Source organism: Balaenoptera borealis (assembly GCF_965194805.1).
Source record: "Balaenoptera borealis genome assembly, chromosome: 2".
In the NCBI taxonomy this organism is placed as follows: domain Eukaryota; kingdom Metazoa; phylum Chordata; class Mammalia; order Artiodactyla; family Balaenopteridae; genus Balaenoptera; species Balaenoptera borealis.
Window position 1 is genome coordinate 122,416,011 of NC_138867.1, and position 17,367 is coordinate 122,433,377.

Genomic DNA, 17,367 nt, shown 5'->3' on the forward strand with positions numbered 1-17,367 from the left:
ACTATATGTAAAATCAACTGCATGTCTTTGGCATACATGCTTGCATAAACAACACACTGGCTTGAGTGAGTGAACCTGAAAAGTCCACTCACAAAGAGTTTTACTCAGAGACAGTCACTGGGTAAGCTTTTAGTGATGCTGAGAGTATCTCCAGTACTTAAAGGTACATGCATGGTTTTGGTATAAAATGGACCTAAAAGCAAACCATATGCTCTTCCTGGTACTTAGCTGAAGAAGCAGAAATCTATTCCAATGCTAGAGAAAAACATTACCACATCGTATTTCTGAGACACAGTTATGTCCGTTTTTAAAGTATGCACAAATATGGCTAAATATACTGTATTTTTGATGAGAGTTTTATAAAAGGGAAATTTTGGTCACGCATGACTCTTCATGTAAACAAGCAAACTTGAGAACTCAACTCTTATATCAAAGGCAACTCCACTGTATACCTGTTTTGACAGAATAAATATAAAACAGTTTTGCAACTAATCATTTTGGGATTAAATAAAAGACAACAACAAAAATCTCTACATTATTGATTTAAACTAAAAATTATTTTGTTGGGGGTGGAGGCAAAAAAGTAAGAAAACAATTTGATCCATTAGGGGAATTTAGCTGAAGATCAATGGTATTAAGTCTAACCAACAGAGGGAGATTTTACTTCCCAAAGCATCATCCACCCTTTTCATTAGGAAGAACTGGATATTAACAGAAGGCACCCATTACATTTACCTCAGGAAGAACTGTTTACACTTATGAATTGAAAAAGGCAAAAAAGATACTATCCAAGGATTATAATAAAAAATATTCTAAAACAATTTGGTAAGTTTAAAAACCCAGCCAATAGCTAATTACTAGTGAGTGCATTCCTCCAGAAGATTAAATATTAATGAAGAAAAACAAATTTATGTAATTCCAGAGATTAGAAATCATGATCTTCTTCTAAGAAGTATGTTTTATTACTTTAACCTTTTATGGTTGAACACTAGCTCTAAAAAAGAACCATGAATATGTCAGCATGGCATTTCTTTTTATTTAGTCTGAAAGTCTCCTCTTAAAAAAAAAAAAAAAGCAACATTTTCCCTCCCAGTGTGGCACCTTTCTCATAACTTAACTGAGCTTTGTCCAAAATCAGAATCTGGCTCCAGAAAAAGCCAATCATCAATATACAAGATATGGTGTTTTCTTACAGATTTTCTGACAAGAGAACATGACAGTATTAACCAAATAAATTCAATACAAGGAAATAATGTTGTAACTCAAAGCAAACTGCTTTTCGTTTAATCTCACTTTTTGATTCTATACTAGATGACCACTATTCTTAAAGCTTAAAATAAATTGGGAATACAAGTCAAAACCAGACCCTAGTTAAAGAAAATGGAACACCGAGAACCGTGGGTTAACAAAAGCAAACAACACACTTTAAATTAATTGGGAAAATTTTAATTAATAAGCATCAAATGTACTTTACATTGATAACTGCAATACTGAAACTGTGACATTTTAAATATTCTTTGCAAAAAAGGTTAGTGATTTTCTTTTTCCTGGGAAACATGGAGATCCAATTATGAGCATTAATGTGGAGTCTAGGTCACTATGGTTTAGTTAATGCTAGCATCTGAAGAGATGTTCACATTTCACGTCTACAATAAGGTAGACTGTGAACTACTTGTATCGCTGAATTTAGCTAAAATTCCATGAGATAATTTAGAGGACTGTCAAACTTTTGAAGTGCAAACTCATAAAACTTTACATTGGGATCACTTTTTTGCTTCAACTGCACCTGACTTGAGAATACAGGTTATTTTTATTTCCTAACTCCTTGGAAAAATACTTCTCCAATAAGTCTTATGTCATCTTTATTATGGGTTGTTTTTAAGAAAGATTATTATCTCTGTGGTTAGTTTCCCACAGTTGATAAAAATCCATCAAAAACATCATAATATATAATTAGCAAGGAGAAGAGCTGTTTTTCTAAGGCTGCAGGAACATAAAAGAAATAGCACTTCTTATTTGTATTAGCACAAACATTTAAACCTAGTCATACTGCAGGTAAACCCAATATAGTATTCAAAAGTTCTATAAAAATGAACAAAAGATACATATTTACTTCCATTGCTCCAAGAGTCAAACATCAGATCTGCACGAGAGCTGTACTGTAGCAGTTTGCTGGTCCGATTTAAGAGTTCGAAGTCCTTTTTGCTATTTGGCCCAATGATGTCCACATCCCAGATAAATTCAGTTCAAAAAACAGAAATTAGGGCAAAGACTCCGTATAGCAAAGCACAAGGATATGCTACTAGAAGTTGCTGTCCTTCCATGGCTAATGCAGAAATAAAAATTTTGGAAGCAGAAAAACTACACCATCCAATAATTCCAGCAGTGAGAATGATTCCTACCATTCCTCTGTAGCCAACAAGGAAAAACAGGGGGAGGGGAGAGAGACAGTAGATGAGATTAGTTACATAAGAATAAGTTTTTAAAAAGCACTTAAAAATCCACATGTAGATATCCGCAGAAATAATCAAGATGTTTTTCAAATGCTGAAATGTACCTCACAGTGAATTCAATTATTTCATGTGATAAAAAGCTCGTTTATAACACATCTTGCTCCTTAATCTAGCACAATTTCTCAGCCTTGGCAGCACTGACATTTGGGGTGGACGCGCATTTGCTGCGGGGGTGTTTCTGTCCATCGTTAGGAAGTTACGCAGCATCCTGGCCTCTAGCCATAAAGTACCAGTAGCACCCACGCCTCCCACAGTTTTTCACAACTGAAGTTGTCTCCAGACATTGCCAAGTGTCCCCCGGTAGCAAAACTAACTCCGGTTAGAAAATGCTGTTTCAGTAGAAAATACTGTGTGTAAAATTTGAATGTAAATATATCAATCTTAACAAATGAAAGGAGTGAGGCAGGGACACTGTGAGGCCATCATCCTGCCAAATCTCTGCTACCAAATAGGTGATATATACTCTTCTCCTAAACCTTCATTTTCATTCTTTAAGTGTAACAAAGTTCAATCTTTGGTCGTCCAGCACTAGCCACAAGGAGGAGCTTGAACTGTTGAGAGAGCCTCTGTGCACTGGCCATGAGAAGCAATTTTACTAGCTGTATTTACACCTCTATTTTTAACCTTACCTAAAATATTATTTTAAAATAACACATATTTAAAGCTGTGTACATCTGAGAACACGGTAGGCTAGTAACAGCCTCTTCCATAAAAAGAACGCTCCATTTTTAGTTAAAAAGCTGCTAAAGAGAGAATATGTGTTTATTATTCATCCACTTAGCATATGCCCGATATCTTTAAGAAGTCAGATATGGTATAAAAAATATCAAAGAGAGAGTAAGTATAATTCTAAACAACTTGAACTTTTCCATGCAGTATTTAAGTTAACAATCCCCACTGTTCAATTTGTTTATGGGCACTGCTAAGTATGCAAAAAACTAAATTCTTTAGCATAGGTAAAAGCAGAGATGGTATAAAAGACTTTTAAACTTATTCTCACTTCCATTATTCATCACGGAGAAATATACAACACAGCCCTCACGTATAAGAGGCACTATCTAAGATGTTGTTGAACCAATGATTTATCTCAAACTGATGGTGAGGTAAAGCCTATTACACAGAATTGGTCAATCAACCCCCAAAATAAAGACCAGCACTTACTGCAAAGAAAATATCACTGCAAAGCTGGAAAGCAGGATCATGGGAAGAAGACAATATCCAAGGACACTTGCCACACAGCCGAAGGAAACACCAGTCATACTCATTAAGTTTAATAAACAAAACATTCCTAGGCATCCAATTGCACTGATCCCATATACATAGCCAAACTGGATTTTGCCAGCCTATGGGTAAAGAAAAGATTACAGGTTAAGGGCAAAATAGTTATTTTTGGCTTCTTTCACCTGAAATGGCACTCACAGAAGATATTCAATTGTGAGCATTAAAATCCACAAAGGTACCTATCCATTATACAGAGAAGTAAAACAGTGAGCAGACTGGCTTTTATATCCTTCTTAAGAAGTTTAAAATATCCACCTCCCAACACACAGATACTGTTTTTTATTTTCTAGTTACCATTTGAGCTTGGCATAGAATTCAACAAAGATATAAAATCATGGTATGATCACCTAAAGTAGTAGATTTCTAAAAAGAAATCTGGCTGATTTTAAGCAAGTAAGCTACAGAGACAAGATGGAAAGCCAATCAGATGTTTGGATAGTAGCTAATATCACTTGAAAGTACCCAAATTCCACCAAAATTGCCCTGAAGCAATTTATTCTCATTGGCAGATGTAGCTAAAATCTTTTTAACAGCAGAAATGATCTCATTATTCACTTTACATGGGTGTTAGACGAATTAGGAGAAAGGAAGCCAGGAGAAGCAGGAAGCCAGGGTTCTGTGAGGAGGGGAGGAGACAAGAAAAGTGGTTAATAACTGGGCAAGAGGAATATAATGGAATATATTTTCTTCTTCCATTGTTTTTCCAAATCGTTGGTTGCTTTATACAGTTCTCTGACAAACAAACAAACACAAACCTTAAAAATTCTGCTCTTATAAAAGACACCACTGAACAGTCTTAGGGCAGTAAACGTTAGCTTAATTGTAGTTAGTATTCTTAGTCCAGCTATGTGAACAAACATTGTATTCAGGTTATGCTATCACTAAAATCAGTCCACAGAGAAGCCTTTAAAAAGTTCCTGGTTTGTCAGATGTTTGACATATAAAACTCAACTGGGAGAATGTCTCTACAGATTACATTAAATAGCAAAATCCTTGGGATTTTTGTTAGAATCAGTATTTGTAAATACTTGAGTAAGAGTATAGAAGTTTAAAAGGGCTCAGCAGAGTTCACTAATGCACTCATATAGTAATAATAAAACCTTACACTTGTACAGTGCTTTAAACTTTTCAAAGTGTTCTCACATAACCTGTCTTGCTTAATCTCCAAAACAATCTTGTTAGGTGGGAAGCATAGGATTATCTATGAGAGGGAGGTGAAGGATGAAATGACTTTGCTCAAGGGCAGAGTAGGAGCACTGAGTTCATGCCCAGTTTTTCTGACTAAAAAGCCCATCTTCGATCCATTATATCATTTACCTCTTCTAATTCAGAAACGACATAAAATAAAACAAACAGTAATAATTATCTTTACAACTTTTCATTTTCAATATGCTTTAACATTCTTAGGGAGATGGGAGATAGGGACTAAAACCTGTTGCCTTTTAATGTTTCAATTCATTAAATGTTAAAATAATATATAGAAGACCAGCATTGCTACAACAAAACACCACCCAATGATGACATTTTTAAAAATAGCAACAAGCTAAAAATTTTGTCAGTTTTTGGAAAGAAGGAATTTTGATGAGAGACTAAAGCCATATGATATTTATTTATTAATATTTTTTCCCTAATAACTGAACCACTTAGTGGAACAAGAAATGATTTCTAAATATACTGTATCTATTATCAATGGAGAAGTAATGAATAGGTATAAATTCAAACAACTCAATACTATTTAAGACACATCAAAGACTTGATTGTCTCAATAAAGGCTCTTGGTGGAACATTTAATCTCACACTGAGAGTTGCAACTAACATCTTACCAGTAACAAGGTGGCTCCAAAAGCAAGGCAAAAAACCATTGGTCCTGCCAAATCAGTCTCATTCATGATGCTGCCATCTGCTACTTTTAATGGGTGTAACACTGTGAGTGTTTTTTGCCAGATGTGATCAAAATTGATACCTAATTCTAAAGAAAAAGAAAATAAGGAAGTCAATCAGGATTTGTGATATACTTTTAGTTTACCAGAATCTATGTTGTAACAGGAGAAAAAATGAAACCACCAATATCAAAAGAGTGATCTAGCAATATCAGATGATATTATTTTGGTGAGTCCTCAATAGCAGTCTTTACTGATTATGGTGTTTATTCCACAAATATCCAATTTCTGGTCTGATGTTAGAAACGGGTATGGACATGATGAAACAGACACTCTGCTATGTCTGCATAGGAAAGAATGTATGGACAGTGTTAACAGTAAGGGACTCTGTACCTGAGGCTTCAGGAACACTGGAGGCCCTGTGAAAATGTATACAAAACTACGTCTCTCTGCATATGCGTGCATTTTTCTGAGGAGTATGCATAGCTTTCACTAGGTTTTCAAAGCGTTATCTGATCAAAAAAAAAGAACACTTTAGAACTAATGCTTTTTGTGTTTCAGGATACAATTTGAAAAACACCATACTTCTGAGTGATGTTACTAGTTCTGTCAGCTTATTTCCATGCAGAATAATCAATACCATGCTATTTCCTCTCATTTCTTCCACTGATAGAATTTCATCAATAATCTGAAGTAAAAGTTACTCTGCTCATATACTGACATACTTTATTATCACTTTATAAAGATCTATTAAAAATCTGGTCCTCCTGGCTCAATGTGGTTTCATATATACTCTGTTCAAAATGAGTCACTTTAGTAGAAAACGGTTTTCTACAATATTATTCTTTTAAAGAAAAGGGTAACTTCTCCAAACTAAGATATATTTTCACTGACCAGCTCGGTATTATAGAGTACTATCAAGTGTTGCAACCAATCGTACCTTCTAATAAAGGTGGCTCATCCTCAAAGTTGTTTCCATAGAATGGCTGAGGCGTAGTTGGAGTATATGCCTGAGCTGGCTGGAAAATCTGCCCAGTATACGGCTGTTGTGGCTGCATCATGTCTGGAGGGACAAACCGGCCTTGGTGCGAGTAGTCATAGCCAGCATACTGTCTACAATTAAATTACATTTCTCAGAATTATGTCAACGCCCCAAACTGATATTCCTGACAGGAAGAAAATCTTAGTCATGCAATTCCCAGGATATCTCTTTGCCAGTTTTTATAAACGGTGGTTGAAATTAATTATTAAGATCAAGCCGATTATCTACAATAAGTTGTCTCTATTTTATAGAGAATTTTCCTGATGATGCTAAAACTCACTTATGCAGTGCTTAAGCATAATTTCACAAACTATTAAGCTTTTAAACATCAGAAGGTCAACAAATGAAAACGTAAACGTTTTCTTGTATTTTCCCCTTTAGTGAGCATACATAAAGATAGCTGTGAAATAAAATTTATGCCCAAGACTATGAATAAAAACTCAGGATGACAGACTTTGTACTGCATGTTACGTTAATTTTCCACTGTAACTCAGATCTCTCCATGAGAATGAATGAGTATAAAATCATTCTTCTTTATTCTCTGTAGTATGTTATTTTTTGCAAGTGGGTAAATCTCTTCAAGAACAACCATCAATTTCAAAAAGTGGAAAATATCAAGCTTCTTTTTTGTGAAAGCTTTCTGAATATAACAAACATTATTAGCACACCTTGCATCTAAATAGTGCTTTTAATTTTTCAAAGTAATTGTATACCTATTGTCTCCTTTGCTATGTACTATAACAAATCTTGCATTTTAGAAGGAAACCTTACCATGGCTTTTTTAGTGATGAAAACAACAGGGACAGAAGGATATTGAAGCAATATCTTTTAAAGACCTGTTTACCATGTTCCAGAAAAATATGACTTATCTATCAATGGGACTAATCTAATTATATGGTAAGAAATAAGGAAGTAAAGTAATTATTGTAAAAGTAAGATACTTTAAAAATGAGAGCTGAGAAGCCTTAGAGATATTTTTGTCTAATTATCTTTAAAAATTTATTAATTCCCTTTTGAAAAATATAAAAAATCTAATGACCTCATTATTATTTGAGATTTTAAAATTAAATCTAATTTTTAAATTAACTGAACATCTTGATTAAAAGCAAATCAAAGGTGAAGTTTCAACTACACATAGCTCTCATTCTCATGACTTACCACGCTAGTCCAATACATGCTTAAAAAAATACTATTTATTTTTCTAGCTATAAAATATAGAATTCACTATAGCATTATTTTAATAGCAAAAAGTAGAAACCAAAACAAAATAGCTATCAGTAACTACACTGTGATATAGGCACAGACTACTCTGCACCTTTTTAAAGGTGTGAGGCAGTTTTGTCTGTACTTGTAAGAAATGATAATCAAGAAATATTCAGTGGGGAAGAAAAAATCTAATATTCAGAATAGTATATACCATATACACCCACTGTGACTATGCTTTTTAGAATATATATGCGTATCTATGTGCATGTGTATACATATATACACATACATTATATACACAATTATATAGGTAAAGGGACCCGGAGACAGGAGAAGACTTAATTTTCAGGTTATAAACTTTTGTACCTTTGCACCTTTAAAAATTCTGTATATTTATTATTTGTTGAAATTCATTCATTCTAAAATGTCATATGTAATATATGGGTATATATTAACTACTGAAAATTTCCAGAAACATAAATAATAACCTTTTGAATATTACTGCGTAAAGCACTGTTTTAAGTGTTTAATGTGAATTATCTCACAATATTCTCTCTACAATTCTTTAGGTCAATTTTATCATCTTCTCCATTACAAAAATGTGGAAACATATTTGGGTTAAAATGGTTTGTCCATGGTGGTGCCAGGATTCAAAACTAGACTTTTTAATTCCAATAGCCAGCTCTTGTAACAACTGTAGTAAAAAATTACCCTCAAATCCTACCTGACAGAGACAGCCATAATATCTTTTTCTATACATGCATTTCCCCAGTCGTCTGGTATGCAAGTATCTTGATTACTATTTTCTCTCTCACACACACAAACACACACACACACATGCGCGCACACACATGCGCGCACACACACGCACGCACACACACACACACGGAGTTTCCACAGGGCTAGCTGGTTGAATTAGGACAAGAACTCACATTTTCTGATTTAGTAAAATATGCTATTGCGTTGATCTCTGTTAGGATGCATCATAAATCCACCTTGGAGTTTATGAAAGAGCTAGAAAAGCTCCATATGGAGGTTTCTACAATCTGCATAAACAAATTGTATTTTATACTCTCTCTCTCCAGAGAGAGAAAGAGAGAGAATATGAATGTGTATGCAATAGAAAAAACAGGAAGAATGACATAAACCTGTGGTTCTCAAAGTCTTTGATCTTAGAACCCATTATACTCTTAAAATTTATTATTGAGAACTCCTAAAAATTTTTATGTGGGTTATATCTATCAATATTTATTATTTTAGAAATTAAAACAGAAATGTTTAAATACTTATTAATTCATTTAAAGTAACAATAAATCCATTACATATTAGCATAAACATTTTTATGAAAAAATTATTTTTAAAAATTACTGAGAAAAGTGGCACTGTATTCTATTTTTGACAATCTCATTAATGTCTGGCTTCATATAAGACAGCTGCAAATTCTTATATCTGCTTCTGCACTCATTCTGTTGTGATATACTGTTTTAGTTGAAGTATTTGAAGGAAATCTAGTGTTGCAGACCTGTAGTTGGAAAACAGTATTTTAATAACCTTTTCAGATTATCATGAATATTCTTTTTTTTAACCTTAGTTGTATTTTTGTAATTTCCCCAGTTTATTTGAAAACAATCTTTTCTGACATATATTCATGTGAATTTTAGATCAGGTATCTCCAAGTGCACAGAAATTACCTATATTTGCCTATAAACTAAGCACTGATGAAAGAATACTTAACATATCAATATTTAAGCATTCCAACATAAAAGGACTTTTTCCCACTTATTATTTTTTTCCCACCTAAGCTGATCTATATTTGACATTCAGGTTAATTACATGCATGTAAAAGCAGAGGCGGTCCCCAAACTGACCCTAAGGTAAACCAGCACACGAGTGTCCTTCTTCCCGGACATAATTACATTTCCAGAGGCAAGTGGTTCAAACGGGAACACTTAAGCTGACTTCCTTATGAAATCAACTAGACAGACACAAACTAAGGAGTGAAGGTGCTGAAGATTAATCCCACAAATCTTCTTCCTTCCTGTCCTGTAAATGCACAAGTGTGCACTCTGCGCATATATGAACACTTCTCGCCAACATCACTGGACACCAGGCCCTGACATCAAGATGTAGTGCAGGGCAGGGGCCCCATCCACACAGAGGGAAGAGGTAGTGCAGATTCTTCGAAGTGCCAATGGGCTCAGATGCTGACAGGCCTTACAGTGATGTTTTACTTCATTATGTTCTATTTTGCTGCTCTACTATTTTGTTTGTTCCACTATTTCTGTAACTGGGGCAAAGTGGGAGGTTCAACTAGTCTAAGAACAGTTACCCCATAAACTGTCTGAATCAAAAATTTTTATTTATTCTTCCGCCAAACACAACAACCGATTTCCATCTACAATTATTTTTTAAGGTAAGAAATAGTGAGTCAACTGAAGAAAGGGCTGCAGCCTTGGCTAGGGAATGGTGACACTGTAACACCTGACTGAGAATGCGGGCCTGTGGGACGAGCCTAGGCCACAGGAGGACTGGACCCGGGTCAGCGAACCTTCTCCAGGAAGGCTCTGCAGCACCACACACACTGCTGGTAGACAGTCTCAAAGTCAGTGTCATTACCATAATAAGGATCTTCAATCATGAGTTGTTTCTGTGGATCGTAGCTCCCAAGTAGTTCAATTTTCACTCTGCAGTTTTTAACTTGATTACTTTTCCTATTCAAATCTCTCAGGTTGTTTTCATCCATACATAGTATATAATCAAAAGTTGCAAAGTCTTCTTTGGTAACCTGTCTTGCTTTATGGGCTGTGTTAATGCCATGATTTCTTAGGCAGCTCACAGCTCTTGGATCTGGTGACCAGCCCACATTCCAGTCAGAAACAGCGCCACCGTCAATGACCCAAGTATCTGAAATGTTTTGATCTGTTACAAGTTTCCTGAAAACTGCTTCTGCAATGGGTGATTGACAGATGTCACCCAGACACATGAACAGCACTGACTTGGTCACCTGTTCGGCCATCTTCATCTTGCCGTGCGCACAGAGCGAATATTCTTTTTGATATATCAAAATGCAAAGCAAAGTGGTAGTTTTTTAAACTTAACTTGCAACATGGAAATAGAAACAATGCTAATGAACTCTGTTGTATTAGAATAAACTGATCTGTCTTATACTTTAATTGGATCCTTTATTATTCATGTATGATTTTGTAACACCATGCATTGGCCATTTAGAAAATATTAGTATGAATTATGCAGCTCTTCCAAATATTGACACACTTAATATAAAATATATATATAAATTTTAAAAAATCAGATTTGTTAATATCACCACTGATCTCATCAGAAAATGGTTAATTATTAGGAAGCTGACAAGTTCACAATGATGGATACCAGTTTTCCAAAATCCTCATTTTTGCCTGAAAGCTTGAAATTGATCATTGGCCACACATACTGTCAATTGTTTTCCTTGAAGTAACAGGTCACTTCACTCATTTTTGAGAATTTATTCAAGTCTGAATAACCATAGTTTGTCTGTCAGATGTTCTTTCCAATAAAAATGGTTTCCACAAAAAAGTGGCTGAATCAACTTGTGACTCAAATTGCACAGGGGCTTTTCCTAGAGATAATCATTGTACTTCAGTATGAAGCAGAAGTGCTTTAGGACTGTTTCCCATTTTGTCACACAGACTATTCTAAAAATGTGTGTTGTCAAGATCAGCATTTAATAAAACAATAATTCTTACAGCTTCATCAAGGGCACCCTTAAGTGAAAATGGTTCCCCTCACCCCCCCAACAAGTATGTGATGAAGAATACAATGATTACTAGAACAATTTGATGCCATTGTCTTGCCTCATATTTGGATACCAGCAGTTCTACCAGTCATTACTTCTGCAACATCAGTGTAAATCTCAACACACCTAAAAAGGTATATAACATCTTAGAATTTTTACAGAAATAGTTTTGACCTTAAAGTCTTCCTGAAAGGTCTCAAGAACCCTCTGGGTCTGCAGGCCACACTTCAGAAGCACTGATACAGACACGTAAATTTCATGTAAGGAAAAGAAACACTGCAAACAAATAAGAACTTTAAAGGTGGCACCATCATTCCTTCTTCAGGATACAAGGTGACAAAGACAACACCATGGAATTTTACAATTTTTCTTTTCTGGCAGGATCTGCTCAGGAAAATTCCTGACTCACTCCTGTTGGTTTTAAACTAAAACACCGCATGGTAGACATGACCTTTATAGTCGAAATCAACACTTTTACAGCAGGAAAAGCAGCAGATGTAAACCAATACTCTCAAAAGCACTCAGTATCAACAACAGAGACAAAAAGCGTCTTAATATACTGGGTTGACTACTTAAGTTCATCAAAATCCTTACACAGTCCATAAAGGTGTTATTGGCTATTTCGGAAGATGAAAAAATACTAGCTTTCAAGACTTTAAAAAATATGTAATTGGTATTACTGAATATTTTATAGGCATATCTAGAATACAATGTGGAACCTGCCCAATATGACAGATTGAGATCAAAGGGCCTTTTACTATTTGTGTTTATTTTTTGTTGTATGAATGTATGAATGTACAGTACCCACAGTGGAAACTATGCAAAAGGTTAAAGCTGACTTCATAGAGCAAATGTAGAACTAGGGACTAATAGTAAGTCAAGTCAAATTTGAAGACAATCCAAGTCAGATGCTATCTGTACCTAGATTTTCATCAATAGAGAGATAAAAGTTAGCTGATCCTTGTTACCAAGTTGGCATAACAAACAAAATGTTATTTGATAAACTGACATGGACATAAAAATGTCATTAGATTACAGAAACAACACACATAGGTACATATAGAGGAGTTCAATTTTTTTTTTTTTTTAATAAAGTTCAGAAACCCAGTCATTACTGCTGACACATTAGGCTTCTTATTTTCCTAAGCATCATCTATAAACTCACATTCGTTAACTGGCAGTAATGTTGATATAAGCACCTGGAATGAAACTTTTTCACTAGTACAGAAGCAATGCTTACTGGTACATAATTTGGTTGGAATGGAATTGTGAGAATAGTTAGCAAGAGAATATCTTTAGATATTCTGCTCTGTGGAGAACTGAAGTGAGATGCTAAGTGTAAAGAAAAGATAAGTCACACCTTTAAGAGATGCAAACATGGACAGAAAGAAAGAAACATAGGAAAGAAAGGCAGAGACAGATAAAGCTAGGAGGCTGCAATCCAAATGGAATAATTCTGTTGAGTCCAAACATCAATATCATTTGGTTAAAAACAGGCCCACATACAGAGACAGGTTTTCCAAACCCCTGTTGCAGCACCCTGACCAATCTTATATTCATCTGCCCTGTCATACACTGAACAATCACAAGAAACACATATTTAGGTAAATAAATGATTGGAAATTTCTCAACATGACTTTTCCAATTCTGCCCGATTAACTGATAAAAGAGATAAATCTTCAATGGTATGTAATTGAGAATTTAAAAGAAAGTGATTCACAGCCAGCATTATTTACATGCTCACTCCCACTGTCCAATGTGTTGAATCTGGGGGGGGGAAGCTTTAGAATGTATCAAAAAATAAGCAGATTCAAGGAGTTTTGTTTTGTAAAAAGTATAGCCTATACAAGACAAATGATACTGTGGGGCTGAATTTGATTTTTCCTTTTTTAAATTCTTGGGCACTTTCATTCAGATTTATTAATTCAAACACATTCTAGTACTAATGTTTCAGATTGGATAGGCACCCTTTCCACGCCCTCATCCTGGGACAGTCTTCATTAGGTTTTTAACTCAGAGTCCATAGATGCACATCACGTTAACACACGAACTGCCTGGACATTATATGCACATTACTGTGGGTGTTTGCATGCATATATTTCTCAGAAATAGGCCCACAGTTTTCCTAAGATTTTCAAAGTGGTCCTGGACCATCTAAAAAAGGTTAAGTAGGCCTGATACAGGAAACGCCTTCACTGGATGGCAGGCTGAAAAGATTAACTTTAAGGACCTAAGAAACTAAGAATATGATGTCCTAGAGGAGATTGGTAAAAAAGCTTTAAGTTTTTTGCCACAAACACCACGGACTATAAAAAGAACAGATTTTTGTTTTTGTGTTTTCAACAGTTCATGGATGAAAGGTTCTGAGTCCCCCTCACTTCAGTCTGTAACTGGCAATTTGTGTGTACTGACTGATCATAAAGTTTTGGTGTGTGGAGTAATAAAAGTGATTATCAGCTGCTTTATGAAAACCACCTGATGATTCATAGTATGCAGCTTACACTGTTCAATAGTGTCACTCAGTGCTTTCAGTTAATGGTTGATAAAGTCTGAAAGTTGGACTGATTTAGCTACTAAACAAGCTGTCAAAAGATTTTCATTTTTAACTCGTCTTATGGACTAAACAGCCTATCTTCTAGGTACTTAAAACTTCTATCCATATCTTAAATGATGTACAAATACTGTCACTAGAAAAAGGTTCTTCAAGAATCTACTTTTCCACTCATGGCACACCTGAAAATTTTGCATAAGATACCAAATCCTAAATAAATAGGGCAATCCCTTCCAACCCAAGCAAGTGTCACAGACCTCTCCGGAGGAAGAAAGATTATGAAAAGTCACGTTCCTGATACGGAACATGTTCACACATTCACTCTTAGGCAGAACCAAACATTCGGGGTACATGATTTCAAGGCAATCTCGACTAAGTAAATGGGCAAAGTTGAAAAGTTACTTGCTATAAGGTCCTCCACTTCCTCCATAATCATAGGACTGCTGTGATTGGTCATCGATGCTGTAACTTGTCTGGTAGAAATCCGTGTTTAAGTTGTCAAAGCCTGACATTGCAAATGATCTGCAATAAAAAGAAACGGCAAAGACTGCTTATGCCCAAGGTCCTCCTGAATTCGGTCCTGATACTTTACTTAAACAAATACCCTCAGAAGGCAGCAAGTAACTCTTCTAAAATTCTGGGGGGCAGCATTTGGAAGATGGGTCGGGGTGGGGTGTGCTAAAGAAATGTCTAGACTCTAAGTCGAGGCCCGAGAAGACACCTCCAGTTCAAGGAGCTGATATGCCTTGGGCTCGGGGCAGGGACGTGGGAGGAGGGGTTCCGTGGGGTCTTAAAATACCAACAACAACAAAGATGATTCCTCACCTCTGGACAGCTGACAACACGACAGCCTCCTGCAAAATACGGTCTGGGCCGGCCAGAAAAGCGCAGACTCCTGCAGGGGCCTCGTCAAAGCAAGGCCCGAAAGGGAGGGAGGGTCTGGGCGAAAGGACCGGGGCGCGGTGCCGAGAGGCGGCAACAAGCCGCGCTGCCCAGGTGCGGGGAGAAACCGAACAGTGCGCCACGGAACTGGGCACTCACCAAACGCGGAGGCGGAGGCAGCGGCGGCGGCGGCGGCGGCGGAGGAGGTGGCGGCGACAGCTCCGGCAGCCTCCAATAACCCCCAAACTCAACTAAGGACCCCGCACTCGCCCCGTTGCTACGTGTCAGCAGGTTAAAGAACTGCTTCCGGGGCACGCCCGCTCGCGCAGGCGTGTTAGCGACTTTCCGCCCGGGGCGGATAATGGAGAGAGTTGTGGGGCGGGGGAAGAGGGCACGATACGGAGCATGCGCAGTATCGACCAACTGGTCCAGCAGCGGGCCAATGGGAAGAGGGAAAAGCTTCCGGCGGCTTAGTTAGCGGTGGAGGCAGAAAGGCGCCGGCGCAGCGATTGTTAGTTGCTGTTTGAGAGCGAGAATTACTCAGTAGACCGAGTGCCTGGGTGAAAGCGTGCAAGAGGCTCTCAGCACACACATACAAACACACCACCCCCACCCCCGCAATGAAACAAACAAGTAAAAATAAAATAAACAGATAAAAAGAAACACACTTGCCTTCAAACAAAAATAACAGTAGCAAAAGGACATAACAAACCAAAAAACCAAGGAGTGTACGCTGGAGAGGAACAAGCAGCTACCCTTTGAGGTTTTCTACTCCATCAAAGAATTTCTGAAATTGCTCATGCAACTATCTAACTTACCACCTTTTACAAATAATTTTAGAATTTATTGATGTAGGTACAATCTGCAGAATTCTAGGTGGAATGACTATATCCTGATTTGCTGGGGACAGCCCCATCGTCCTATGTTATGCCTGTTTTTTTCCAACATAATTATTAATTTTGTCCCCTTTTCATTTAAAAAAATATTCCAGTTTGGCTGATAAATTATATGGTTGTACTCTCTTTAAGCTTCATTATCTAGGAAGCGGAGTTTCTAGTTACCAACAATATGCAATAACCTATCGCTTCATCTACTTAGTGATCTTAACTGAAAAAAATTCTAGTTTCTCTTGTTTCTTCTGATGTTTCCCTTTTTTCCTGTCCAAAAGAGATATTACTCTCAAATTTGAATAGAATACAAGAATATGAGCATTAAAAATTACTTGCTTAGGAATGAATTGTTAGATAAAGATATTACTAAAATTCTGCTTCTGTCCGTGAAAGCAATTACTGTGTTTACTGGATTTTCTTTCCTCTCCAACCCCTGCCCCAAATGAGAAGCCAAGCAAGAAAATTGTTACATGATTAAATTTTCCTTATTGTTTGTTTGGTATCCTGCAGAAGGCCCTTGGGGATTTTGAGAATATCAGTCAATTTCATGGCTAGTCAGGTAGGCTTTTCTTTTGGGAAACTTTTCTTTTTTGGTGTTATACCCGTGGCGCCACCACCCTCCCCCGCCCCCCCATGATAGGCTCCAGAAAAGCATATTAAAGGAAATTGAGTACTTGTTAAATGTGCTGACCTCTGTTAAAGTCATTGAGCTGGCTTTATTAGGAGTAGAAAGCCTCAACCAGGTCAAGGGATAATAGAACATAAAGTGGGTTTGGAGCAGCTGCCCAGTCCTTCCCTGGGACCTAGTATGTCAGTCACTAAACTTGGAACAAAAAAGGGAAGAACATTCTAATCATGAGCAATATCTCTTAATTAGTTTGACAATCACGCTAGTCTACACACTAACACTTTTACATTCTTCACAAATGTACAAGAAAACTCTCCTTTTATGATGGCAGTGAAATTGTGCTTTGATATCTTGGAGCTATCTTCTTTCCCTTCTGTTTTATGCTAAAATATGTCATAGGGAATTGTGCCAGGAAATTATAGTTTGAGCATAGGTACTTTTCCCCTACTTTCAGCTATATTCACAAGCACCAAATGAGTGGGGGTTTGGCAGCGGTGTGCTTATCGTGTCAAGTTACACATAATAGCTATGAAACCTGATAACTATGGTAAAAACAATGTAAGTGTCCAAGATCTGTTTTCACTATCCCTGAATATTAATTATATAACCCAAATATGACAATTATATTCCCCCAAATTATCTTTTATCCCTTAGAAAAAGAGTTTCCTCATCAAATTCTGCATCTGTTATTTCAGTTATTTTAC

The 17,367-nt window shown here is 36.5% G+C and overlaps 1 protein-coding gene, 1 long non-coding RNA gene and 1 pseudogene across 5 annotated transcripts in view; all 3 read right to left on the reverse strand.

The window, feature by feature from the left end:
- LOC309624593 overlaps positions 1 to 17,367 on the reverse strand; it is a 1,127,080-nt gene that overhangs the window by 1,018,947 nt on the left and 90,766 nt on the right. The window lies entirely within an intron of this gene.
- On the reverse strand, positions 1,431 to 15,474 carry YIPF5 (Yip1 domain family member 5). 3 transcript variants are annotated; one of them, XM_082382785.1, is made up of 6 exons: positions 15,305 to 15,474; positions 14,666 to 14,785; positions 6,615 to 6,787; positions 5,618 to 5,763; positions 3,675 to 3,856; positions 1,431 to 2,409 (listed from the first exon to the last, which is right to left on the reverse strand). In XM_082382785.1, the coding sequence occupies exons 2-6, from the start codon at positions 14,773 to 14,775 to the stop codon at positions 2,247 to 2,249; spliced, it is 774 nt and encodes a 257-aa protein (XP_082238911.1). In that variant the 5' UTR covers positions 14,776 to 14,785; positions 15,305 to 15,474; the 3' UTR covers positions 1,431 to 2,246. The 3 variants fall into 3 exon arrangements, with proteins under 3 accessions (XP_082238911.1, XP_082238912.1, XP_082238913.1); XM_082382786.1 differs by lacking the exon at positions 15,305 to 15,474 and adding an exon at positions 15,089 to 15,237; XM_082382787.1 differs by lacking the exon at positions 15,305 to 15,474 and having other exon boundaries at positions 6,615 to 6,783.
- Positions 6,798 to 14,653, reverse strand: LOC309624564 (low molecular weight phosphotyrosine protein phosphatase pseudogene; annotated as a pseudogene). Its single transcript has one exon. The product of its transcript is annotated as a low molecular weight phosphotyrosine protein phosphatase pseudogene (transcript).

Coding starts and splice junctions, on each gene's coding strand:
- YIPF5 (XM_082382785.1), bottom strand. CDS start 14,775: ATGTCAGGCTTTGACAACTTAAACACGGATTTCTACCAGACAAGTTAC. Junction 6,788..14,665: donor AGTGGAGGACCTTATAGCAA/GTAACTTTTCAA, acceptor ATTTAATTGTAG/ACAGTATGCTGGCTATGACT. Junction 2,410..3,674: donor GCAGTGATATTTTCTTTGCA/GTAAGTGCTGGT, acceptor TGTTGGCTACAG/AGGAATGGTAGGAATCATTC.